Below are 26,555 nucleotides of genomic sequence, written 5' to 3' on the forward strand. Positions count from 1 at the left end.
AAGTTTCGGGCGACACAATATATGTCGCGATGCATTAAAGAGGAAACATGTTTGAAGCAAACAATGTTATGGATACAATAGTTTAATACCAAGGTATAGATATCAATGACAAAAGCCGTTAATGGGAATTATCCGTTGATTGTTGCAGCAAGAAAGGGCTTTACCAATGCAGTGAAATGCATGTTGCAGCATGGCGCTGATCCGTCCGTGAAAAACGATAAGAACCTGACGGCACTACACAAGGCAGATATCTATAAGCATGCCCATATTATCAAACTTCTCATTGACCATAATTCGCCATTAGACGCGAAGGGTGGACAATTTAAGAGGTCGCCTCTTCATATCGCTGCTGATCTTGGTATGAGTGAAACAGTTAAACAATTAAAATGAAAAATGGCGCAAACGTGAAGATAAAGGACACTTGTGGCCTCTATCCAATATTTCTTGCAGCAATCAGAGGACATTTTGACACAGTCAGTATTCTTTTAAACATGACAAAAGTCAGGATAGTCTTCGGATCGTACTTTCTGGTAAGACATGTTTCATCAAGGGCATGTCATTGATGCATGTAGCAGTTTGGAAGAATGACAGAAAGCTGATCCAGATGCTAATCGACGGGAATGCAAACCCAAATGTGAAGGACTTCTTTGGCCAGACCCCGCTGTTATATGCAGTCATGACAGGTAAGAAGACTGCAACGCGCCTGTTGCAATATGCGGACAAAACAGTGCCGCGACACAGGGATACACGCCATTGCACGCTGTCATTATCAAAGGAAATTTCAAACTTGTAGCCAAACTTGCCGCTGAAGTAAATATCAATGCGGTTGACAAATACGGTCGGACACCTCTGCATGTTGCGTGTGAAAAAGGGGATATAAACGCTGTTAATCTTCTGCTGAAGAAACACAATGCAGATCCGCTAATCATTACAAATCATGGAGACACAGTTTTCCATATCCTGAGACAAACTGAAAGAAACAAAATTCACGAGGAACATTGTAAGCGCCGTTTGATTGAGGTGCTTTTACTCGAAGCCTATCCAGCAATATTTGATCGTGTAAACGGTATGCCGAACAAAAAGGGAGTGTATATTACAAACAGTCCAAAACTAGCCTCGAAGGACCTGATAACAATCAACGTTTTGAAGCAAGCCATAAATTGCGACTTCGACGAAATAAGCAATGACGACGATGATGACGCGGGGGCTAAAGCTTCCTCTACAAGAGCTGAGAGCACAGACAATTTAAGATAGCTTCAGGATTTGCTGAATATTCTTGGAAGTGAAACCTACTCAGATGAAGACGATGATGACGAAGGCGATTCTGAATATGGGATGGATTTTGGAGGAAATGATGATCTTTTCGATAATGATGACGATGACGATTCTGAATATGGGATGGATTTTTGAGGATATGATGATCTTTTCGATAATGATGACGATGACGATTTCATGTACTATGACATGTTCTAAATTACTTAAAAACACAATTTTCTCAGATACGTATTTAGAAACATTAAGTTTTAGCTGTTAAACATCGTTTGAAAAATGGTATTGAATCAAATATGCAAGATGAATCAGGCTTAACGGTTTTTGTGAATAAATCATTTTTAGAAGAATTAATACATATCTGTTTTAATTGCTGTGATAGCGTCTTGAAATGATTTTACACAACTTTTAAAATCACGAATATTATATTTTGATAAACATCATCTTGCTTGGTTCAACAGTAGACACGTATAGATAAGATGTCGTAAACTATTTTAGCTGATTGCAAAATGTTCGTTTTAATCTTGAAATACATATGTTATGTTTACTTCGCTTAAACTTAATATTAATGCTGTTTTAAATGTCAATTATCGTGTTATTCTTCGACGTTATTATTTGTACTTGTTTTTGTTATTAACTGTACCCATAATAAACTGTGATTAGTTGTGTGAATTAGGGAAACAAATTTCGGAGTTTATGTCGGTCGTGTATACAAGTTCCTATAGCAAATAAGAACATAATGTTCGCATTCACGAATAAAACAGTATATACTTATGTGATGCTACATTTCATTGGTTTTAGTGGTTAAAAAGCAGAAATAACATGTAATTTTTCTTTTTTTTTCTTTTTTTCTTTAGAAATCTACTGTACTAATTGAAATGTATAAAAAGGAAAAAATGTATAATTACTGATATCGATTTTTTTAACGCGTTAATAATGGTGCTTTTTATGACTTTATTAGTGTATGGTTATATCTTGAATACCACCAATATATATAAATACATATGTTATGAAATTTGTAAATTTATTCACCTCTCAAAATGTTAACGAAAATAGAAAACTGGCGATGTATGTTTTTAAAGCTACAGATGTAACGAAAATATATATTTTAATTATTACGGATACATATTGACAATATGTTTGGATTGTTGTTTTGTATGTATAGTTTGATATATATTAAGTTAAAATGGTTAAATTCTTATTACTTGTAACTTGACATTGTTTGACTACTGACTATGACATATCACATATATGTTTTACTGCTTGTGAACGCATGGGCATATTGCCTATTTATTTTTTTAAATAAACAATAAACGTTGTATATTAATATCTTACTTTACTTTGTTAACTTACTTACACACAGCTGCATTATTGTGGCACATACATGCTTTTGGCAGCACCCGTTCTCTATTGACACAACTCTAGTTCAACTCGATTATTTTCAGTGCTCGACTTCATTATTTCACTTCATTGTAATCGGCCAACTACATTTCATGAGAAGGCCTGCTATTCCTGGTTATTAGGAACTGGTTTTAAAGCATGTGACAAACAATACATGATGTTTCATTGAGAGTTGAGATAAATTAGGACAGGCAATGCTTTTGCGGAAAAACTTTATTAAAAGTATTCATAAGAGAACAACTTGACATTATGATAACCGATTATTACTATATTCCGTCAGTTATATCATGAATAATAATTTGCTTTATTTTCAAAGACATATACGTTTATAACGATGATAAAACAGAGCGGTTTATTTTCGTCAGCGGTATTTTCTAGTCGTGACCAAGGTTGTTACAGCTCAAGAAAGTTTACATTTTTTTTCTAAATCTAATGGAGTTTTAAAATCTTTATTTCCAACAATATTCATTAAACAAAATAGAATGAAAAATATATTTGCAAAGATAATTGGTGGCCGTTAATATGTCGTTTTACGATCTTGCCACACAAACAAATCACAATGAAAAGCTGAAACTGAATTATTTTTTATTTGTTTCTCCTTTGAGTTATCACTCATTTGAACATAATACTCACATTTAATATACACACGCATAGTAGTTTTTATGTAAAGAAAACATTTATCATTTAACACGGCAACGGATTCTAGTCATTGCATTGACCGGATTATATCGGTATTTACATGTGTTTTAGTCAGCAGTCTACAAAATGATAGATAGTGTTATCATTTATGTTTTTACATATTAAAATATCAGTTTTTTTCCGAGGTTAAGGCCAAAACGTTTGTTTTTCAAAAACTTTAAACACCTTTTGGTCAGGCACTTATAACGGCGGAGTTCGTGTCCTAGGCGAACGTTTGCCCCGGCACCTCAACACATGCACGCGACCTCTATCAACGTGGGCCAGAGTCGCGGGACCGAAATTTTCTGTTCTTAACTCTCGTTATATTAAGAAACAACAACATCAAAAACGCTTAAGAAATCCTATCTAGAATCAGCTGCAAGTGACGAAACATTTAAAGTGCCGAAATTTCGCTTCGCTGAACCGAAAAGCGAGGACTTTCAGTCGAATGGTATTTTATTTTAAAATTATTATCGCTGTTTTATTTTCATTTCTTTAGAAAATAAAAACATGTGGGGCTGCTATTTTATCGATAAATCAATGATTTAAGGTGTCTAATCACAAACATACTTATAACACTTGCTGTTTGTCCAACCGATTTCAACTACAACATTCAAATTTATAACGTACGAAAGACGGATATATTCTGCACTGGCGTCGGATAGAACGCAATTGCAGAATGATGACGGGGAAAATCCGCTAGGTATCATTACAGTGTATAATCTTCCTTTACTATTGACTTGAAAGTATTTCACAATAGATAGATATTTATCATGTATATTGTGTTGTTATTCCCAAATTATGAACTGCGTATATATAAGTTCACATTTAAATGTTTTTTTTATTGTTTAAGCATTCATAACGGGTAAACAATTGTCCCACTCGGTCGTGTACATATATAGAATCTAAGTAGAAGATTTCGTTGAATTCATTTTCACCCGAAGTTAAGTATGATCTGCGCCGGCAAAGACGTCCATGTGGACGCGTTATCGTCCTTTACTATTGACTTGTAACTTCTTAAGTCATTTCCTAACTTAAGTCAATTTCTTAATATTTTCAAAGTCAAATGAAAAGAAATGTATAAGTGATTTTAACGTTAAAGTACATTCTTTTTTAAGGTGAATATAAATAATGTATGTTGGAAATTCTTTATTTTTTTATTTCATATTACACAAGAAATAATAAATTTAGAAAAGTGACTTAAGTGTTGTATTTTCCAAATTATGAACTGCGTACATATAAGTTCACATTTGAATGTTTTTATGGTTTTAGCATTCATAACGGGTAGTCAGTTGTCACGCTCGTTCGAGTAAAAATATAGTAGATCTCAGTAGAAGATTTCGTTGAATACACGATTTCCAATTGTGATGGCTTTATAATCAATGTCTAACAACTACCTGAATAGTTCTACTTCGTTTGAGTTTTAGAAGCTTTATATTGATAGTTACTCCAGCACAGTTGAACGAAACAGTCAACATTAATTGGGATTGACCAGAACGTTCTGGCCAGATGTTGAACCCTTAATTAAAATGGTTCCTTTTTAAGTTAAATATCTTTTTTGCTTAAAGGCTGCGTTTATTTCTAAATGGCTCTTATCAAGGAAAGAACATAAAAATACATGTTTTGAAACAAATAATCGACAAACAAAATATTGCTTTGACTATTGGCATGCATGTACAAACTAAAAACAATCAAAATATCGTCATCAGTAAATGTGTGGGTCATCGCCTTGGAACGGTCATCAAATCAGAAGTTATTTAACAAACCCAGTGATTTTCATCACATAATATGCTCGTTTTTCACTTATATAATTAACCGACTCGCACCCGTGGAGTTTTGTGTTCATTTGATAAAGTATGTACTCTGAAGTGTTAACATGTTTTGCCTATCCTGAACGTTTTTGAAGCTAATGCACTTTTAATAGTACTTATATTGCTCTCACGTTAAAAGTAAGGGTAGAATTATTAACTCAAATATGCTTGAAGGGAAATATTCAAATTTATTAGTAGTATGCTTATAGTATGTTTTATTTGCAAAATAAGATTGTATTGTTTTTTTGTTTTTTTCTTTTATTCATATTATATCTGCTATATGTGACTTTTAGCTTCATGATCATCATTCTAAAGGTATTAAACACTTTGTATATAGGTTGCATATATAATCATTTACCAATAGTTTGTATACATCCCACATATATATACAGGTAGATGCTATTTATTTTCCTATTCACATATCTTCATTATTAAATTGAGTTGAGTTCATTTGACCTGACACATAAAAATTGTCGTTATTTTTATTTCAGAAACAATTTGTTGGCCAATTGGAAATGATGTTTATTGAAATCATTTTGTTAAATTACATGTGCCTACCGAAGTTAACTATTTGATTGTTCAGCGAAAATGTTACTTAAATTGTTTTGCTATGATAAAGCAATATACTAGAGTAAAAAGAACACATGATGAGCTTATACTGGCGTCAGTTAATAGCGGACGTCACCATCGTTTTGTTGGCGACAATATACATACAATTATATTTTGCATATGTTGTGCTCTAACTACTTTTTCAATAATACATACAACTCATCACGTAACATTTTCCCAGTCTAAACAATCATTTTGTCATATCCTGTCAACACGTGAACACTTGATCTGTCTATAAACTTGTTTTATTTGCTGCTGAGTATCTAAGTCCATGTACTGGTTAACACATGTCTGTTCTTCTTGTACAAGGTATCATCCATTTCAACCCCCTTTTTGATTTATAAGAAGGACAAATGTGTAACGGCAAAAGCATCAATGACTGCATCGAGCGCATTTACAGTGATCCTGGTATCTACTTCTACGTGATAACACTGTTACGACATATTCCTGTCAACATTTAAAGAGGTTCTATGGATATCTTTGAATCCTGCCACAAATTCATGGTCACCGAGGATTTGTTTTGTTCTGTCTTCAATCTTTCTTGCAAGAAAACGCTGTCTTAGGCCATATAAAAAATAGCTGTGTTTCCGGTAACATGGCGAAAAAAATAGGTTCGGGCGGTCGGGGTTTTTTTTTACAGTTTCAATTTCATGCAATATTCTTTTGCATCGGATCAATTATGATATATCTAAGCATTTCATAATTCACAAAAAGTCAGAAAACAACTGCTCTGTTTGATGTCTGAAAACATTTCCTTACCTTCGACTACCGTACTTTCCCGCATATTTTGCCATGAAATCTGGTGTTGTTTGTATACAATTATCAGACGCGATCGGTTTTTAAGAACAAATCTAGCACTTCAATTTCTACAAATGGGTGATAATGTTCTAGCCAAACAGTCAATTATCAACTTAATTTGTTAATTTGCTTGAAGAAAATCGCCGATTTTCTTGTCAACTGTGAAATCTCTTAATATGGAGGTAGATTAATAATAGAACAAGTAAACGCAGATATGGTTTCATTTTACGTATCTTATTATCGTACAATCAAAGTTCAATTCATATTTGTAGTGAATTCAAACATTTCGTCATTGTTTTAAGATTCTCAGTCGACGATTATTAATATTATTTTTTCGATCGTATGGTATTTTCTAACCAGCCTAGACGAAATCCTGGCAATAAAATGGGATCATACGGTATCCGACTGACCGTTTTAAATACAAACCATAGCCGAGCCCCTTTGATCAAATCACCGCTCGTGCTCTAACGTCACAAATTTTACCGTTTGATCTGCAGCCGACACATTCGAATAAATGTGTTGTTTTTTTCGCAGGTGTTTGTTTGGATTTCACTTGATGTGAATTAGGAGAAATAAATAACCATTGATAATTGCGGATATATAAATGTAATGATTAATGAAATGTGTATTGGTCCCTGGCTGTTAGCCTGCATTAATTCGCAAAGCCTAATCGTAAGAAGCCTGCATGATATACGCAAAGCCTTATCGTAAGAAAAAAGTTTTGTTTTGAACATGTGGATAAATAGCACCGCGAATTATATCTTAAATATTTTCATTATAAAGGCAGCAAAATGTGTCTCCTATGATCAACCACATGTTTGGACCATAGGCAAGCGTTTGCCAATTAGAAGAAATCGGACAGGGTTCACCGAATTCCGCCATGCTGTTTCCCTGTTGACAATGCGTCTCGGTAATACATAATCAGGAATTAAAGTTTATTCTTCGGGAACAGAGACGGAAAAGCAACGAAAATAACGACGATATATTTAATTTTTGATTTTTTTACTTTTATGCCGAAACAAAGATTAGGGTCGGCGACGAAAAAATAGGGTCGGTCGGGTTACCGGAAACAGAGGTATTTTTTATTGGACCTAGCAACTTTGTTTTCGTAAAGCGTTAGAGTGACAATGTTTCAAAAGGCAAGATACACTTTAGTGATTCTAACCCCATCTACAGATCCATTAGAACTGCTGGAGTCCACCTGCAGGCATGTATTGGAACTGCAGTAAGCTCGTGCCCTCCTTCAGGTGTGCATTGGAACTACAGGTAGGTCGTATCCTCCTACAGGAATGCATTGGAAATACAGGTAGCTCGTATCCTCCTACAGGGATGCATTTGAACTACAGGTAGCTCGTGTCCACAAAATTTTACAGCTAAGCTCGTGTAAAGTACGATGGTGAAACCACGATAGTTCATCGCGTCATCATCATCGTACTGTCGTATTGTCGCGTTTTCGTTATCGTACTGTCGCGTTTTCGTCATCGTACTGTCGCGTTTTCACCATCGTACTTTCGTGACTTCAGGTTTTCACCATCGTAGTTTCGTGACTTCACGTTTTCATCATCGTAGTTTCGTGACTTCACGTTTTCATCATCGTAGTTTCGTGACTTCACGTTTTCATCATCGTACTACCTAAAAACTGAGAAGGAAGTCATTTTGTCATATTCCGTTAAAACGTGAACACTTGATCTGTCTATACGCGTGTTTTTTTTTATTTACTGCTGAGTATCTAAGTTGGTTAACACATGTCTGTTCTTCTTGTACAATGTATCATCCATTTTTCTGCATTCCAACCCCCTTTTTGATCTACAAGAAGGACATATGTGTTACGCCAAAATCATCAATGGCTGCATCGAGCGCATTTACAATGATCCTGGTATCTACTTATTCGTGATAACACTGTTTCGACATATTCCTGTCAACATTTAAAGAGGTTCTATGGATGTCTTTGAATCCTGTCACAAATTCCTGGTCACCGATATGTTATATGTGGATATGTTATGTTCTTTCTTCCATCTTTCTTGCAACAAAATCCTGTCTAAGCAACTTTGTTTTCGTCAAGCGTTATAAACTGTTCCCATTTATTTGGCAGCGAAACTTCCGAACTACCTATCAATTTTCTAGCCGGTTGACATTACCCTTTTCTCATTTTACTGTCGTTAGATAAGGTTGGCGAAGTCATGAACGACTACCAAGAAATCAGATCCTCTGAATGTGGTATTCGCTGATTAAGAAAGGGGGGACGCCGATAAGTTTGAAACTGATACATCGCTGCCACGTGTATGGGAACAGTACAGGATTGGAATGTACCAGTATGACTTGTATCGGGAACAAGTATAAAAGCAAGCTATTTCTAAAGTACATTGTACATCAAATTGGAAAGCAAATGTCAGCAGATGACTAGACATAGCATTCTTCGTGTTCTTGATTTGACGGTATGTCAAGCGTCGTCTTCAGTCTCGGGAATGGATAAACGAACATATGTTTGCTTGGTGTACGTAGATTATTTTGAAAAATAAATAAAATACTAGAGTGACAATGTTTCAAAAGGCAAGATGCACTTTAGTGATTCTAACCCCATCTACAGATCCATTAGAACTGCTGGAGTCCACCTGCAGGCATGTATTGGAACTGCAGGTGGCTCGTGCCCTCCTTCAGGTGTGCATTGGAACTACAGGTAGGTCGTATCCTCCTACAGGAATGCATTGGAAATACAGGTAGCTCGTATCCTCCTACAGGGATGCATTGGAACTACAGGTAGCTCGTGTCCATCTACAGGGATAAATATGAACTACAGGTAGCTCGTGTCCATCTACAGGCATGCATTGGAACTACAGGTAACTCGTGTCCATCTACAGGCATGCACTTTAGTGATTCTAACCCCATCTACAGATCCATTAGAACTGCTGGAGTCCACCTGCAGGCATGTATTGGAACTGCAGGTGGCTCGTGCCCTCCTTCAGGTGTGCATTGGAACTACAGGTAGGTCGTATGCTCCTACAGGAATGCATTGGAAATACAGGTAGCTCGTATCCTCCTACAGGGATGCATTGGAACTACAGGTAGCTCGTGTCCATCTACAGGGATAAATATGAACTACAGGTAGCTCGTGTCCATCTACAGGCATGCATTGGAACTACAGGTAACTCGTGTCCATCTACAGGCATGCATTGGAACTACAGGTAACTCGTGTCCATCTAATGGAATGCATTGGAACTACAGGTAGCTCGTGTTCTTCTACAGGAATGCATTGGAACTACAGTAGCTCGTGTCCATCTACAGGGATGCATTGGAACTAAAGGTAGCTCGTGTCCATCTACAGGCCAATCTGATTAAAATCCTGATCTTCTGTACACGAAGATCTGACCGTCACCAGTTTCAAACCGTTTTCATTACATTTCGGATTTCCAATATCGCTAAAAATAGATCAGCCAATGAAATCGCCTGTTACGGAATGAATGTAGGCGCGATCATCAAAATGGCGATACCCATGGCTATCCGGAAAGTTGTTGGTGAAATGGAATTTATAACGGCCTTAAAACACAATCAAATGGAAATTCTAATGGAAATACTGAACGGAAATGATTGTTTTGCAATACTGCCAACTGGGTATGGTAAATCATTGCCGTACCAAATGTTCTTACCAGTAAAAAGAGCTCTTAATCCTGAAAATCATGATACGGTGTTGGTATGCTGTCCCCTCATCTCCCTTATGGAAGACCAAGTCAGACGAGTGCAGCAGTTTGGAGTAACAGCTGCCTTGAGAGGTTTGTTTAAAGTCAACATTCTGTCCTTTTTCTTACTTTGTAGCATAGATTTATATTACTGATCAACTGAGTTATTCAGGTTATTGCTGTTTATTTCGGGTGTCGGAGGTTTCGTCACACTACCAGTTCGTCACACTGATTTTATATAGTAAATTCAAAGAGGTTTCGTCACACTTAATTTATATGGGAGATAATAGATATTACCAATGTGTGAACAAACAATGGATAATAAATGTGCCACTGATTAGTTGTTTGCATTCATCAGTAATCAAATTAAACTCAATATTAATAATTGATATCATAATTTTTAAATGGCCAGCTGACTTATTTAATTAATCACAATCATGAAATTTCAAAGATTTTATTACCTTATAAAATATGTGTGAAATACAATATCATTAATTTGGACTATCTCTTTTTCAATAACTATGTAAAAAGTGTGACGAAACCTCTTTTGTATTACTATATAAAATCAGTGTGACGAACTGGTAGTGTGACAAAACCTCCGTAATTCTTTATTTCCATAATGGACCAATTAATTGGTCAGACATCTGTGGACTAGCTATAAAATTAAAAAAAAACATTAGAAACCAATATGTCAAATTTAAACTCGGGTGCAAGAATTTTAGTTTACTGAATTATTGAAATAAATTGTGCTTTTCAGGCACAGACCAAGACGCCAATGAGGCAATTGACGATGGGACGATCAGTGTGATATTTGCTTCACCAGAGGCACTTGCAGAAGAGTGGGTCAGGCAAATTAAAGATGTATCATTGATAGTTGTTGACGAGTGTCACACAATTTCAATGTGGTAGGTTTTGTAAAATATAATTACAATTTACAAAACAACAAGAAAGAACCTAGACTAAATGTAAACCATGTTCCTGTGTATCTGGTTATGTGAATATAATAGTGATATTTTGTCATGCACTTTATAAGCATGTGTAACATTTACAATGGTTGTGCTTTGTACATGGTATGGTATGCAAACACTTGGGAGTCTGATACAACCGATACAAATTATTTTCAGTCATTTATAACTTTTAAAGAATTCCAAGTTTTATCAGACTGACTGAATATTTACAAGACGGCATTCTTACAAAATGACTGTAATTTACAAATAACTATAAATATGTATTTTTTATTAAACAAACTTTTTTATTTATTTAGGGGTGGTCTAGATGTTGACGAGGAGAAGGCCTTTCGGAAGTATTTCCGCTATATTGGAACATTACGCTCAATATTTCCAGACGCAACAGTGTTAGCCCTGAGTGCTACTTGTACTTTGAAAATGAAAACGCAGATAATGAGCAATTTGAATCTTATTGGAAAGGCCCGAGTTATTGAAACCTCTCCAAACAGAGCCAATATCAAATATGTTGTAAAAAGAACACCAATTGCCATTGAGGAAACCTTTTTTTGGTTAATAGATAAATTGTGTGAATTGAAAAAAGACTTCCCAAGGATTTTGATATACTGTAATTCCATCAAAGATGTATGCCAACTTTTTAACTATGTTGTTACTGAAACAAATTTAATGGATCAAAATGTGGTTGAAATGTACCATTCTGAAACGCCGCAAGAAAAAAAAGAACACATTGTGCAAAATTTAGGGCTTGACTCCCAAATGAAAGTAGTTATTGCAACAACAGCTTTAGGCTTGGGTGTTGATGCCATGGGGTGATTTTATTTGGACCACCAAAAGATGTTGTTGATCTGTTACAGGAAAGTGGACGATGTGGTCGTAATGATGAGCCCTCAGTCTGTGTTATTTTTTGTAATCGGTATCAATTAAATCATATTTCAAAAGAAGTGAAGGAAGTAATAGGTTCTGTGGAATGTAGGAGGAGGTGTTTGTTGAAAAACTTTACCAGTGAAGAGGTTGTCTCAGACCCAGCACATATGTGCTGTGATCTCTGCGTTTCTCACTGCAACTGTGGTTCCTGTACACCCCATCCCATAGAAGTTTTAGTAGGTACTTTTTCCGCTAAAGCAGAAGATGCATTGGTCAGTAGTGACAGTGATACTATTTCCTACGAATATGAATCTGATGTCAGTTTCGATGGTGGCTTTGAAAATTATAAAAGACAACAAAAACATATCTTAGAATTTAAATTATAAGATTTAATTTCAAAAATGATGTAGTATCTAATAAAATACAATCATGTACTAATATTTTGCCTCACCACATATTAAAAAACAATTGTTATAGTCAATGGCTATAATTCACTATATACCTTATGCAAGAAGAAAAATGAACAGTATAATGAATATAGCATTTTAATGAAGAATAAAGTTAAAATTAAATTATAAAATGTTGTAGATTTTATCTTGTTTAGCTTTTTATGTGAAGCACAATTAAACTTCACACAAATGTTTCATGCGCAAGAAGCAGCTCCTTTGCTCATAGGTCAAGGTCACTCTTCTGAGGTTAAAGGTCAAATTTAGCCACATCCTGAGTTTTTATAGAGTTTATAATTGAATGCAGCAGAAACTAACATCTTCAGTCTGATTGTGCCTCACCACATTATGCATATTTTATATTGACCTAAAAACGTTTAATTTTAACAGGTATATATTTGATTGAATATATTTACTACAAACAGGCGTATTTTGTTGCTATTGCACCCTTGTTTACATGTACAGTTGTACTTCAAAACACAAAACGAAAAGACATTGGAAAGATTACATGTTCTTATTCCGCAAACGTCTGAATGGCAATTCTGGCTTGTGTCTGGCAATCATTACTGGCAAACCAACAAAACAGTCACTGAAAGGATTGCTGCTTTTTTGCACAATTTTACGGCAATGAAGTGTGCGGCCAGGACGAACTTCTAAACCATTAATAGACAGCAAATCTATCAAAACCTTTTTGACATCCTCCTTGTATGAAGGAAGTTTGTGAAACCCTTTTCTTTTTTTACTTCACACATAGCATCAAAATGTTTAACTGCATGAACAAGATGGGGAAATTCTTTTGAATGTTGCACAATACTGTCTTTTGTTTGAAAGCCATGTGTTGCATTTTTGGTGTCTCTGTTTAAAATTTCAACAAATTCATCCAAAGACAAATTATTGTTCTTCCCACCTGAAATATTGATAAATCTGTTTGCAATTAAGCGCTTTGATTGGTGAGCCGGTAATGTGCCAGACACAAGTGCTGTAAGATGTACACTTCCTATCAAATATTTAACTTTGTTGGTCCTGTTGTATATAGGCGTTTCAAATTTGGCACTCCTTACTACTCTGTAGCCATCACCCATATCAACAGCACTGTTTAAGTTTTGGTGAAGAGCTGTTAGACGGAAAACTGAAACAAGATAGTCATTCAGTTCATCTGTTTGCCTAAGCAATGAGTTTGTTGTTTGGACCTTGGCAGACATGTTAACTTGATGTTTAGTTTTTTCATGCCTTTTCAAAGATGTTACATATTTATACCTTGAATTACAGAAGTGGCACTTGAAATTGTCATTTTCAATAGAATTAACCCAGTAATTTTCCTCGTGATCAGGATCTGCGAGCACATTCTGCAATTCTGCAAATAAATCATGAGGAAAAATCTCTTTTACAATTTCACCACACTTGTCATTTAGCCATTGTAACTGTTGATCTGCTTCCCAATCTTTTATGCCTTGTGGTACTGGAATAGTTGAATCACAGCTATCCAATTCAAATTTCTTAAGGAACAGCACACAGCAAATGGCATCAAACAATGTGTAATATAGCTGCTTATATGCCCGGTAAGAGTTTTTTACTTCGCCCTTGACATTTCGCGCATTCAGTAAGTTTCTGTAATAATGTACAGTTCCCCTATCTCTGGAAGACTGTGTATTGTATGACAGCCTGTGGATTGCCTATAAAACAATGCAAAAGGATGAGTTAACCTCACAATAATCAACTGCAGTTATATTTAAAATGTTTCAGGATATATATATTACACTTGACCTGTACCATAGAGGACAGTAATACATATTCAAATTACATTATATCAGTCTATCCATATTATTGTATTAAGATATCTGTCTGACTGAAGGATCGAACCACCTTGCAAACCAGCTGAGATTGGTTGAAAGTGTATGATATATGTTTTACCAACTAAAAAGAAAAGTAGACAAATGTTTCGTGACTATACCTCCAGAAAATTCATTAAGCGATGAAAATCCTCTATCTTTGAAATGAAGCCTTCTAACCTCTCTAAGCCACTGTCAGCATTTCTCATTGCTTGCTGAGCAACCTGAATTTTTTCATCAGTCAGTCTGTCTCCTTAAATATAAAATAAAAAGTTTAGCATGCTTGATGAAAATTAGACACCAATTTATACTATAGAAAAGGTCAAGTATTAAATAAACAAGAGATGTTAGTGAAACATTTATGCCCCCTTGGGAGCCAAATTGTTAGTAGGATTTGGACACTTAAATAAAATATGGACAATCAGAAAACCTTTTTTCAGCTTACAGTCACACTGACCTTGACCTTTGACCCACTGACCTCAAAATCAATAGGGTTCATCTGCTGGTCATGACCAATAAGCCTACCTAGTATGAGGTCCCTGGGTCAAAGCGTTCTCAAGTTATTGATCGGAAACCGTTTTTTCATGTTAAGGTCACACTGACCTTGACCTTTGACCCACTGACCTCAAAATCAATAGGGTTCATCTGCTGGTCATGACCAATACACCTACCAAGTATGAGGTTCCTGGGTCAAAGCGTTCTCAAGTTATTGATCGGAAACCGTTTTTCATGTAAAGGTCACACTGACCTTGACCTTTGACCCACTGACCTCAAAATCAATAGGGTTCATCTGCTGGTGATGACCAATACACATACCAAGTATGAGGTCCCTCGGTCAAAGCGTTCTCAAGTTATTGATCGGAAACCATTTGGTATTCCGACCGACCGACAGACAGACAGACAGACCGACCGACCGACCGACCGACATGTGCAAAACAATATACCCCACTTTTTTCAAAAGGGGGCATAAATATTCTTTTGCTTAAAGAACTTGTTCACTGTTATTCTTTTGATATAGAAAGTATTACTTATAATTTATAAAGACTGGCATTTTGAAGTGTAAGCAAGTATAAACCAGTGTCATATACATCTTAAGACTAAATTACACTTAGAAAAAGTTTCCTGTATAGATGTATAATATATATCTAGTAAAGGTACATACTTTAAAGAGACGAATGTATTTAAATAGTTTATTGTATATCATTTTGATATTGGCAAAAGATTTTTTTCAATCAGTAACGAAGCCACAAAAATGGCTTAAAATAGCTGATTTACTCAATTTTTACTTTTATGTAAAATCTTAAGCATAAAAAATACATGAAATAACCTCCAAAAAAAACTTCTTCAACAATCTCCCCATCCTTCTTGGGAACGTATTTCTCTGTCAAGTTTTGCAACAACCTTATGACATCTGCTGTTTTCTTTTCATCACAATCAAAAAGACCAAGAGAATACTGTAAATAAAAACAAGATATTTAACTTAAATGCTTTCAAAACATAATAAGAAATGTTTATGCTCTTTAAGTAAAATCTTCACAACGTTAATTAAGGTTTCTTCACAACAGTACAATGAAAAGTAATACAAGGTTTGCAATATATATGTATCAATTGGTATTTAAATGAATTCTTTCTAAATTAATCAAAGAAATGAACTAAAACCACATATATGACGGGATTATATGTAAAATAAATGACCTTATTAAATCACAAGATTTACCTGCGAAGTTTTCATTCCAGCTTCATTACTGTGGATATGCTCCAGATGGCCAGGGTAAATTTTCCCAAACAAATCTTCCATTTGTTTAATATTTTGGATAACAGATCTGGCCACAAGGAACGTTAGTTCTTTTTGTAGACTGTCAATGTCCCCTTCAGATGGTATAAAGTCAACGGCTGTCATGCTGTCCACTGTCCTAACAGGAGTGCCTTCTTCCTTCTTTATTACAATCCGGTCAATGACGCCTGGAAAGTATAATATTTTGTGCCATGTCTTACGTGCCCGAGAGAGGTTAAAAGTTGTCAGACAAAATAAATGCCTTGTACATATATTGGTGGGCAAATCAGATCATTCGAAAAAGGTTATTTCTAGCTATGCCAACTGTGAATCCATACTCTTTCTGTTACTTAAAAGTATGAGTTCCACAACATATAAAATTCTGTTTTTTGGCAAAATCATTGAAAATATACATGTTATGTTTCAATTGATATTTTAATGGTTACTGTAATACTCGATTAACCAAAAAATAGTTTTCACTGATGTAATGGACAAAAAAATCTTACCAATAACGTTAAAAAGATGTATTGACTGTGTTGAATTTTTAGAAGTCCTGTAAGAGGGTACTATATTTTTATCCCAGTTATCGCCAACAAGTTGATATGTCATACTGTCACCCTTGCACCATTTTTCCTTCACTTCTAACAGTTTTTCATCAAGATTACTTTGCCAGGACTGCAGTTTATTTCTGACTGTCTCAGGAAAGACACATACACCTAACTTAGCCAAGCGTTTCATGTCCTGAAAAACAAGGGAACTTTTAACTTATTCATGTACATTAACAGGACATCACAGAGAATCTTGGCACCCTCTATCGAATAAGCTTTTTGAGTATCTTAATTATAACTCTTGTTCATAAACATTAGAAAATTAAGCCAGTATCCTTCTTTCAAACAAAACTTAAAAGAAAGGTGACCATGACCTTGATCTAGTCTCATCATTCTTAGTAAGCACAATTGCTGCACAAGTAAAGCACTTGGGGATCATCCTGGCCAAGTTTCATTGAAATCCTGCTTATAGTTCCAGATAGAATCAACAAATGCCAAAATATCAGGATGTTTGTGATTAAGTCTAGCTTACCTGATGTGTACACCCTCCATGAAGAAGTACCATTCCATTCAGATACTGCAATGTAGTTGCTTCCCTGTTTCGTCCATGTAATATTATACCTATTATATTATAACAATTTACAGTTGTCATACATAATAACATATTTCTTACATCAAGTAATAATAATTAAAAGAATTCAACTAGAACAAGTCAATGTCATTATGATTTAGCTCTCAATGTGTGATACAATTAGCTTTTCAGGCATAGCCATAACATAACTAAACTGCATTACCAGAGTAAGATAATACAGTACACACATTATTTGTTGTTGTATGGCAACATCTACAGTATTTTATTATATTTTAATCAAGATTGATCTCTTCAAATAGTTTAAAAAAGATGCCATATTCATATGTTATAATTATCCTTCAATCTTGTCTTACTATCTTTTATAGAATCAGACAGGATACATACAGATGGTGCGCTAATATACTCTTACCTATTGCAAAAAGGGCATGGTGAAATTCCTTGCTTGGTACTGGCATTGGGATGCTACTGGTTACCATGGATGACACAATGCGTAAAGTGTTTGGAGCTCCAAGTAATAGGTCTTGGTATAAGTGGTCCCAGGAGAATTCCATTATCCCTTCATAAGTTTTATCAGTCAATGCGAAGTCCGAGTGCCGTTTACAAATAGTTTCACATTCATTCTTTACTATCTTTGCAGCATAAGCAGCAAATTGATCTTTGCTGGTTGTTTCTAAAATCTCCATAAGTCCCTTTTCAACATTTTTTTTGGTAGAATATGACTTTACACATTTTTATATGGTCTTTGTTTTCAATGACAACTGTCCTCTTTCCACTTTCATAGTATACTGTTATCTATAAATCAAATAATAAGATTTTTTAATATCATGGAAAAAAATGTGATATATCATGTTGGAGCATTTGCTACATGTATTAGCATGACAATTAACTGAATTTAGAAATATTTGGTAGAAACTTTTATATGTAAATCAACATTTTTCCCAAGAATTGCATTAGAAAATACAAACTAATTACAAGCTAAATCTTTGAAAAAGGACTCTTAAAAATCTAAATTATCACAATGACAAGTTATTGTATCTTTTTATACACTTGAAAATTCAGATCTGCAGTATACACTGTACATTATACAGTTCCTATAACCAGACAATTGCTGTAATTTGTGTGAACACCCCTGCTAAAAATCTTTAAAAACAACATTTATTACTTTATTACAAGAATGGAACTCTTTGGAAATTAAAAGGGATCATGTAACAGCACAAAAGTTAGCTGTTTTAATCAAATTTAAAGGAAATGTTGCAATTAATGAGAAACAAAGCCTCATTTACATCAGAATCTTGTTCTTCATGAGTGAAGGTCAGGGGTCTTGATATACTGTATGTGTTAACCTTGAACAATTACTTGCTTGACAAGTAAGAAATTACTGACAAGATTTTTCACTTGACAAGCTTGACAAGATTTTTCACTTACCACCAATGGTTATTTCTTTCTGTGATACAGGGTGAACTTTAAAATCCTGGAAACTCTGCAAGGAAAATAGCATAACACAAAGATAACGTGAACTATTAACAACCTCTTACCTATTCCTTCAATGATCTAACAAATCATGCAAACAACATGCAATTAAGTTAAAGATGTCAAATAATACATTCAAAGATATAAGTTGGATAATAAAAGAGTGTTATTTACTGGTTGAAAAAATATCGTTATTCATTCTATTTTTTATAGGTAGATAAATATTTATTTGCAAGTGAGCATTATGTTCAATCATTGTACACATTTCTGATCCAAAAAGAATTAATACTGTCAGTAAATCATAATAATGACAGATTTCAATAAATAAAATTTGACATCTTTAGCTTGCATTGTCAATAAATCAAAGGAAGAAACCAAGACAGGGTTTCTATTTTTAATAACTCAATATTTTTTTAAAGTGTGGTCTAACAAAATACTGTACAAAAAATTGAAAGATACATATTACTATTACGCATTGAAATTCTCAGGCTGGCTGCCAAAGGTTTTTAAATACTTTATGAAACAAATCAGCTAGTATATTTGTTTTCTATCATAAGTGTATCCAAATATGGAATAACATGTAATACAATATTTAGTTAGACCACCTGTAATGAAAATTGAAAGAAAAAAAACAGGGTTCAACTTCAAACTGAACTTTAGCCTTTTACAGGTGACCCTTGTAAGAAACTACTTAATTATTTTTTTGTTTTCCATTTCAGAATTATATAAATATACCATCATATTGACGCCAAACAGATATTATCTGCATAATTAGTCGTTAACATTTGATAAACAAACAAGGGTCTCTGCATAAGCTTAACAATGCAACAATTAATTTGTCCTTTCTTTACCTCTACTTTGGGTCCTTTTTTATCAGTTGCTTGTCCAGAGACAGGGGAGAAAAGCGACTTTCTTGCTTTCGTTTGCTTGTCGGATGTTTCTGTAAAGAAGTTACTATGTACGTTTGTATTTGTGGAAACTTCTTTTTAAATCTAGATATTAAGTAACACTTAATAACTAAATTTGCACTGTTGTATTTCCTTTGATAAAACATAACTGGTAATCATTTCATTAACAAAGCAAAAATATTCTTTTTTCAATTAAGTACAAAAAATATAACATAAATTCGAACAAAATACTGCTTATATGAAACTGTTGAAGAATCTAGTTAGGCTAAACAAGTCAGTCGCTCTTCACTTAATCTCTCAATAGAAAGAAAGTATCTTTTTTTCTATGGACTTGAGATAAAAAACTTACCTGTAATAACATTTGGGATGTTTGGTTGTTCTGAAATGGCTGGCAATATAGGTCTGTGAAACTGCAGCAATGCCTCAGTTGTTGTTGCCATCTGCCTTACTGCAAAAAACATAAGCAAATTAACTAAACTACACAATTTATAATAGTACATGTATAAATTATTAGTGTTCACCTTTGAAATTTGTAAACATTTAAAAAACATAAATTTAAACCAAACGATTGTGAATATACTGTTACATGTAGCCTAGGTCTATCTTCTTACACAAAAGACTCAATGACTTCCATGCACACTTAAAACATTCTACGAACATTTAACTATTGCATCTCTTTGTGCAAAACTTTACACACCTGCATTATCACCAGTTGAAAGCTGTGTACATGTGTTGCCCGACGGCTCTTGCAGAACATTGCCTGATTTTCCATATGGACTGATAATCATGGTCTGAAAAATGTGATGGATTTAAACATATATAGTGTATTTGAATATTTTGACATGAAACATAAAAAATTTAAAAAGGGTCTTTATGAAATAAAAAGATGATAATTTTTTTAATTTTTTTGTAAGTAGGTACTAGTGAATGAATGAATGAATGAATGAATGAATGAATGAATGAATGAAATGAATGAATGAATGAATGAATGAATGAATGAATGAAAGTCTTTATTTACAGAGGGTAACCCAATTAGTGTAAACTAATCTTCCTTGGGGCCCTCTAAAGCAATATTTACATACATACAAATACATAATTTTATAGCAATATAACAATCAGCATAACAAATTCAAAGTTAGCATTATTCATAAACATGATCAACATGATAACAATGTTACACAACAACATAATACATACATATGGCGGCAGAGGTTTAACTTACAGACTTACATATGGCCATATTTACAATTTTAGCTTTATGACTGTTGATTCGAATTAATCCACTTAGTATAATTTACTGTAAAACTTTTAATACTTTCGCTCTGTCTTATTTCATTTGGAATGTTATTCCATACTTTTACCCCAGAGTACGACATACTCCCTTTAAAAAGTTCTATATTTGGTTTGGGTATTAAAAAATCCGATTTATTTGAAGAACGTAAATGATTTGGACGCCTGACATTGTAATTGAACATATTTTGAATATATGACGGGACTGCATTTTGCGATACCCTGTACATAAATTTGGCTTTATGAAGTGAAACCCTCTGTTCAATATTAAGAGAATTAATTATATTCAAAGCCTCGCTTAAAGTGGTATATTGTTCACCTAGAATGATACGACATGCTCTTCGTTGTAATCGCACTAAAACCTGGATATTTGATTGTTTTGTACTACCCCAAATGATACTACAATAGTCAAGATGTGGTTGGACATAGGCTTTGTAAAACATTATTCTATAATTAACAGGAATAGTAGCTTTCTCATTTAAAAGTACTGTTTATGCTAGTAATCCGAGCACATCTTGTCATGACAGTCAAGTGGTGATGCCATTTGAAATTTTGAGAGGAAATTAAAAGTATGTTTTATAAGAATAGGGGAAATCTATAAACAATATTCTACTAGGCGGTAGGGCGGCACCTTGTTGGAAAGGGGGTTGCAGTGGTCCAGAGGTTTCAAAATCATGATTTCCAGGGTTTAAAGCCCAGCTCCGTCTGAAATTAAATTAAAGAATGCTTTTTCATTGTTCCCCATTTGCCAGGCTTTCGGATGAGGCTTTAAACTGGGGTCTTCTGCTAGACTTAAATCAGTTTCTGGGTGTTAAACCAAAAATTGTCTGAAAACAAAACACTGGCAAGCCACTGTTCATGTAATTTTGTTTGAACAATGGATTAAACACAACTTTCTTCAATTTTTCTTAAATTCATCTAGTTACCTACCTGTAACTCCGATGCACTCTTCAATTTTGTTTTAGGCCACAGTTGCACTTTAGGACTGAATACTTTTTTCATAGGTTGTTGTGTTGTACTGGAACTTGAAGGGGACCACAGCAGACGTTTCACAGTTAATTTACGACTATAACCAATGGATTCGTTGAGGGTCTGTTTAATAATTTGCAATTTTTCAACTACCCCTTTCACCAGTCGATTGCACTTAATGCAAATCCCAGTAGCATCTGTTGAGGTCAGGTCCATATCAATAACTAAATGCAGATCATCAACTGTTTGTTTCGTTATTTTCAATTTTTTGTTCATGTTCACGCTCGTTTTTATTTTTCTGCCAGAAGGCGTTATTTCAACATTACAAAACACCATCCCACACAAAACACATCGATCTTGCAAATGATGTTTCTTCGGCGTGGAAACTGTCAACTCTGCCATTTTGTACAGTTACAGTAAACCAAATATTTAATGTTGGTGATGAGATCTTTTCACGTAAGGTCTAGGGCGAGATATTGGCAAACAAATCAAACAAAACAATGAAATACTTTCACGATCTTGACATGGCGATTTCACAGACGGTGTGTGTGAGAATTACACGTTGTAAAAATTACGCACTAAAAATTCGGAAATTCCAGCGATAAAAATAGAAACTTTCGACTTCTACTTTCGTTTTCGCTATATGAAAGCTAGGCGTTGATTGGTTAATGGTTACGTCACGCGATGGTGATCTCCAATTGGTGCCGGTCAGATCCCCATGCACAGCAATATAGGGGATATGATTTTAATCAGATTGTCTACAGGCATGCATTGGAACTACAGGTAACTCGTGTCCATCTACAGGGATGCATTGGAACTACAGGTAACTCGTGTCCATCTACAGGAATGCATTGGAACTACAGGTAGCTCGTGTCCATCTACAGGGATAAATATGAACTACAGGTAGCTCGTGTTCATCTACAGGGATGCATTGGAACTACAGGTAACTCGTGTCCATCTAAAGGAATGCATTGGAACTACAGGTAGCTCGTGTCCATCTACAGGGATAAATATGAACTACAGGTAGCTCGTGTTCATCTACAGGGATGCATTGGAGCTACAGGTAGCTCATGTCCATCTACAGGGATAAATATGAACTACAGGTAACTCGTGTCCATCTACAGGAATAAATATGAACTACAGGTAACTCGTGTCCATCTACAGGGATAAATATGAACTACAGGTAGCTCGTTTCCATCTACAGGGATAAATATGAACTACAGGTAGCTCGTGTCCATCTACAGGGATGCATTGGAGCTACAGTAAGCTCGTGTCCATCTACAGGGATAAATATGAACTACAGGTAGCTCGTGTCCATCTACAGGGATGCATTGGAGCTACAGGTAGCTCGTGTCCATCTACAGGGATAAATATGAACTACAGGTAGCTCGTGTTCATCTACAGGAATGCATTGGAACTACAGGTAGCTCGTGTCCATCTACAGGGATGCATTGGAACTACAGGTAGCTCGTGTCCATCTACAGGGATGCATTGGAACTACAGGTAACTCGTGTCCATCTACAGGGATGCATTGGAACTACAGGTAACTCGTGTCGATCTACAGGAATGCATTGGAACTACAGGTAGCTCGTGTCCATCTACAGGGATAAATATGAACTACAGGTAACTCGTGTACATCTACATGGATGCATGGGAGCTACAGGTAGCTCGTGTCCATCTACAGGGATGCATTGGAACTACAGGTAACTCGTGTCCATCTACAGGGATGCATTGGAACTACAGGTAACTCGTGTCCATCTACAGGAATGCATTGGAACTACAGGTAACTAGTGTCCATCTACAGGAATGCATTGGAACTACAGGTAACTCGTGTCGATCTACAGGAATGCATTGGAACTACAGGTAGCTCGTGTACATCTACAGGGATAAATATGAACTACAGGTAACTCGTGTCCATCTACAGGGATGCATGGGAGCTACAGGTAGCTCGTGTCCATCTACAGGGATAAATATGAACTACAGGTAGCTCGTGTCCATCTACAGGGATGCATTGGAGCTACAGGTAGCTCGTGTCCATCTACAGGGATAAATATGAACTACAGGTAGCTCGTGTCCATCTACAGGGATGCATTGGAGCTACAGGTAGCTCGTGTCCATCTACAGGGATGCATTGGAGCTACAGGTAGCTCGTGTCCATCTACAGGGATAAATATGAACTACAGGTAGCTCGTGTTCATCTACAGGAATGCATTGGAACTACAGGTAGCTCGTGTCCATCTACATGGATGCATTGGAACTACAGGTAGCTCGTGTCCATCTACAGGGATGCATTGGAACTACAGGTAACTCGTGTCCATCTACAGGGATGCATTGGAACTACAGGTAACTCGTGTCGATCTACAGGAATGCATTGGAACTACAGGTAGCTCGTGTCCATCTACAGGGATAAATATGAACTACAGGTAACTCGTGTCCATCTACAGGGATGCATTGGAACTACAGGTAGCTCGTGTCCATCTACAGGGATGCATTGGAACTACAGGTAACTCGTGTCCATCTACAGGGATGCATTGGAACTACAGGTAACTCGTGTCCATCTACAGGAATGCATTGGAACTACAGGTAACTAGTGTCCATCTACAGGAATGCATTGGAACTACAGGTAACTCGTGTCGATCTACAGGAATGCATTGGAACTACAGGTAGCTCGTGTACATCTACAGGGATAAATATGAACTACAGGTAACTCGTGTCCATCTACAGGGATGCATGGGAGCTACAGGTAGCTCGTGTCCATCTACAGGGATAAATATGAACTACAGGTAGCTCGTGTCCATCTACAGGGATGCATTGGAACTACAGGTAGCTCGTGTCCATCTACAGGGATAAATATGAACTACAGGTAGCTCGTGTCCATCTACAGGGATGCATTGGAGCTACAGGTAGCTCGTGTCCATCTACAGGGATGCATTGGAGCTACAGGTAGCTCGTGTCCATCTACAGGGATAAATATGAACTACAGGTAACTCGTGTCCATCTACAGGGATGCATTGGAACTACAGGTAACTCGTGTCCATCTACAGGAATGCATTGGAACTACAGGTAACTCGTGTCCATCTACAGGAATGCATTGGAACTACAGGTAACTCGTGTCCATCTACAGGGATGCATTGGAACTACAGGTAACTCGTGTCCATCTACAGGGATGCATTGGAACTACCGGTAACTCGTGTCCATCTACAGGAATGCATTGGAACTACAGGTAACTCGTGTCCATCTACAGGAATGCATTGGAACTACAGGTAACTCGTGTCCATCTACAGGGATGCATTGGAACTACCGGTAACTCGTGTCCATCTACAGGGATGCATTGGAACTACCGGTAACTCGTGTCCATCTACAGGAATGCATTGGAACTACAGGTAACTCGTGTCCATCTACAGGAATGCATTGGAACTACAGGTAACTCGTGTCCATCTACAGGAATGCATTGGAACTAAAGGTAGCTCGTGTCCATCTACAGGAATGCATTGGAACTACAGGTAGCTCGTGTCCATCTACAGGGATGCATTGGAACTACAGGTAGCTCGTTTCCATCTACAGGGATGCATTGGAACTACAGGTAACTCGTGTCCATCTAAAGGGATGCATTGGAACTACAGGTAACTCGTGTCCATCTACAGGGATGCATTGGAACTACAGGTAACTCGTGTCGATCTACAGGAATGCATTGGAACTACAGGTAGCTCGTGTACATCTACAGGGATAAATATGAACTACAGGTAGCTCGTGTCCATCTAAAGGGATGCATTGGAACTACAGGTAGCTCGTTTCCATCTACAGGGATGCATTGGAACTACAGGTAACTCGTGTCCATCTAAAGGGATGCATTGGAACTAAAGGTAGCTCTTGTCCATCTACAGGGATAAATATGAACTACAGGTAACTCGTGTCCATCTAAAGGGATGCATTGGAACTACAGGTAGCTCGTTTCCATCTACAGGGATGCATTGGAACTACAGGTAGCTCGTGTCCATCTACAGGGATGCATTGGAACTACAGGTAACTCGTTTCCATCTACAGGGATGCATTGGAACTACAGGTAACTCGTGTCCATCTACAGGAATGCATTGGAACTACAGGTAACTCGTGTCCATCTACAGGGATGCATTGGAACTAAAGGTAGCTCGTGTCCATCTACAGGGATGCATTGGAACTACAGGTAGCTCGTGTCCATCTACAGGGATGCATTGGAACTACAGGTAACTAGTGTCCATCTACAGGAATGCATTGGAACTACAGGTAACTCGTGTCGATCTACAGGAATGCATTGGAACTACAGGTAGCTCGTGTACATCTACAGGGATAAATATGAACTACAGGTAACTCGTGTCCATCTACAGGGATGCATGGGAGCTACAGGTAGCTCGTGTCCATCTACAGGGATAAATATGAACTACAGGTAGCTCGTGTCCATCTACAGGGATGCATTGGAGCTACAGGTAGCTCGTGTCCATCTACAGGGATAAATATGAACTACAGGTAGCTCGTGTCCATCTACAGGGATGCATTGGAGCTACAGGTAGCTCGTGTCCATCTACAGGGATGCATTGGAGCTACAGGTAGCTCGTGTCCATCTACAGGGATAAATATGAACTACAGGTAGCTCGTGTTCATCTACAGGAATGCATTGGAACTA

At 36.2% G+C, this 26,555-nt stretch overlaps 2 protein-coding genes across 3 annotated transcripts; both read right to left on the minus strand.

Moving 5' to 3' along the window:
- Positions 1-12,422: 12,422 nt before the first annotated feature.
- Positions 12,423-17,910, minus strand: LOC128229766 (uncharacterized). 2 transcript variants are annotated; one of them, XM_052941584.1, is made up of 8 exons: positions 17,668-17,910; positions 17,199-17,287; positions 16,625-16,859; positions 16,062-16,306; positions 15,672-15,798; positions 14,467-14,597; positions 13,773-13,869; positions 12,423-13,644 (listed from the first exon to the last, which is right to left on the minus strand). In XM_052941584.1, the coding sequence occupies exons 1-8, from the start codon at positions 17,807-17,809 to the stop codon at positions 13,196-13,198; spliced, it is 1,515 nt and encodes a 504-aa protein (XP_052797544.1). In that variant the 5' UTR covers positions 17,810-17,910; the 3' UTR covers positions 12,423-13,195. The 2 variants fall into 2 exon arrangements, with proteins under 2 accessions (XP_052797544.1, XP_052797545.1); XM_052941585.1 differs by having other exon boundaries at positions 13,452-13,644; positions 13,773-14,188; positions 17,668-17,906.
- A 3,647-nt stretch (positions 17,911-21,557) lies between these two features.
- LOC128229768 (uncharacterized) lies at positions 21,558-22,592 on the minus strand. Its single transcript, XM_052941587.1, has 2 exons — positions 21,857-22,592; positions 21,558-21,631 (listed from the first exon to the last, which is right to left on the minus strand). Exons 1-2 carry the CDS (start codon positions 22,295-22,297, stop codon positions 21,599-21,601), a joined length of 474 nt encoding a protein of 157 aa, XP_052797547.1. The 5' UTR covers positions 22,298-22,592; the 3' UTR covers positions 21,558-21,598.
- Between the last annotated feature and the right edge of the window lie 3,963 nt (positions 22,593-26,555).

Source organism: Mya arenaria, chromosome 4, assembly GCF_026914265.1.
Source record: "Mya arenaria isolate MELC-2E11 chromosome 4, ASM2691426v1".
In the NCBI taxonomy this organism is placed as follows: Eukaryota; Metazoa; Mollusca; class Bivalvia; order Myida; family Myidae; genus Mya; species Mya arenaria.

Bases quoted from the DNA above. Each gene is read 5' to 3' on its own strand.
- LOC128229766 (XM_052941584.1), bottom strand. From the start codon at position 17,809: ATGGAATTCTCCTGGGACCACTTATACCAAGACCTATTACTTGGAGCT. The intron at 16,860-17,198 runs GTAAGCTAGACT...CTTGTTTTTCAG, and splicing joins ATGGAGGGTGTACACATCAG to GACATGAAACGCTTGGCTAA. The intron at 16,307-16,624 runs GTAAGATTTTTT...TATACTTTCCAG, and splicing joins ACATCTTTTTAACGTTATTG to GCGTCATTGACCGGATTGTA.
- LOC128229768 (XM_052941587.1), bottom strand. From the start codon at position 22,297: ATGGCAGAGTTGACAGTTTCCACGCCGAAGAAACATCATTTGCAAGAT. The intron at 21,632-21,856 runs GTAGGTAACTAG...ATTTAATTTCAG, and splicing joins AGAGTGCATCGGAGTTACAG to ACGGAGCTGGGCTTTAAACC.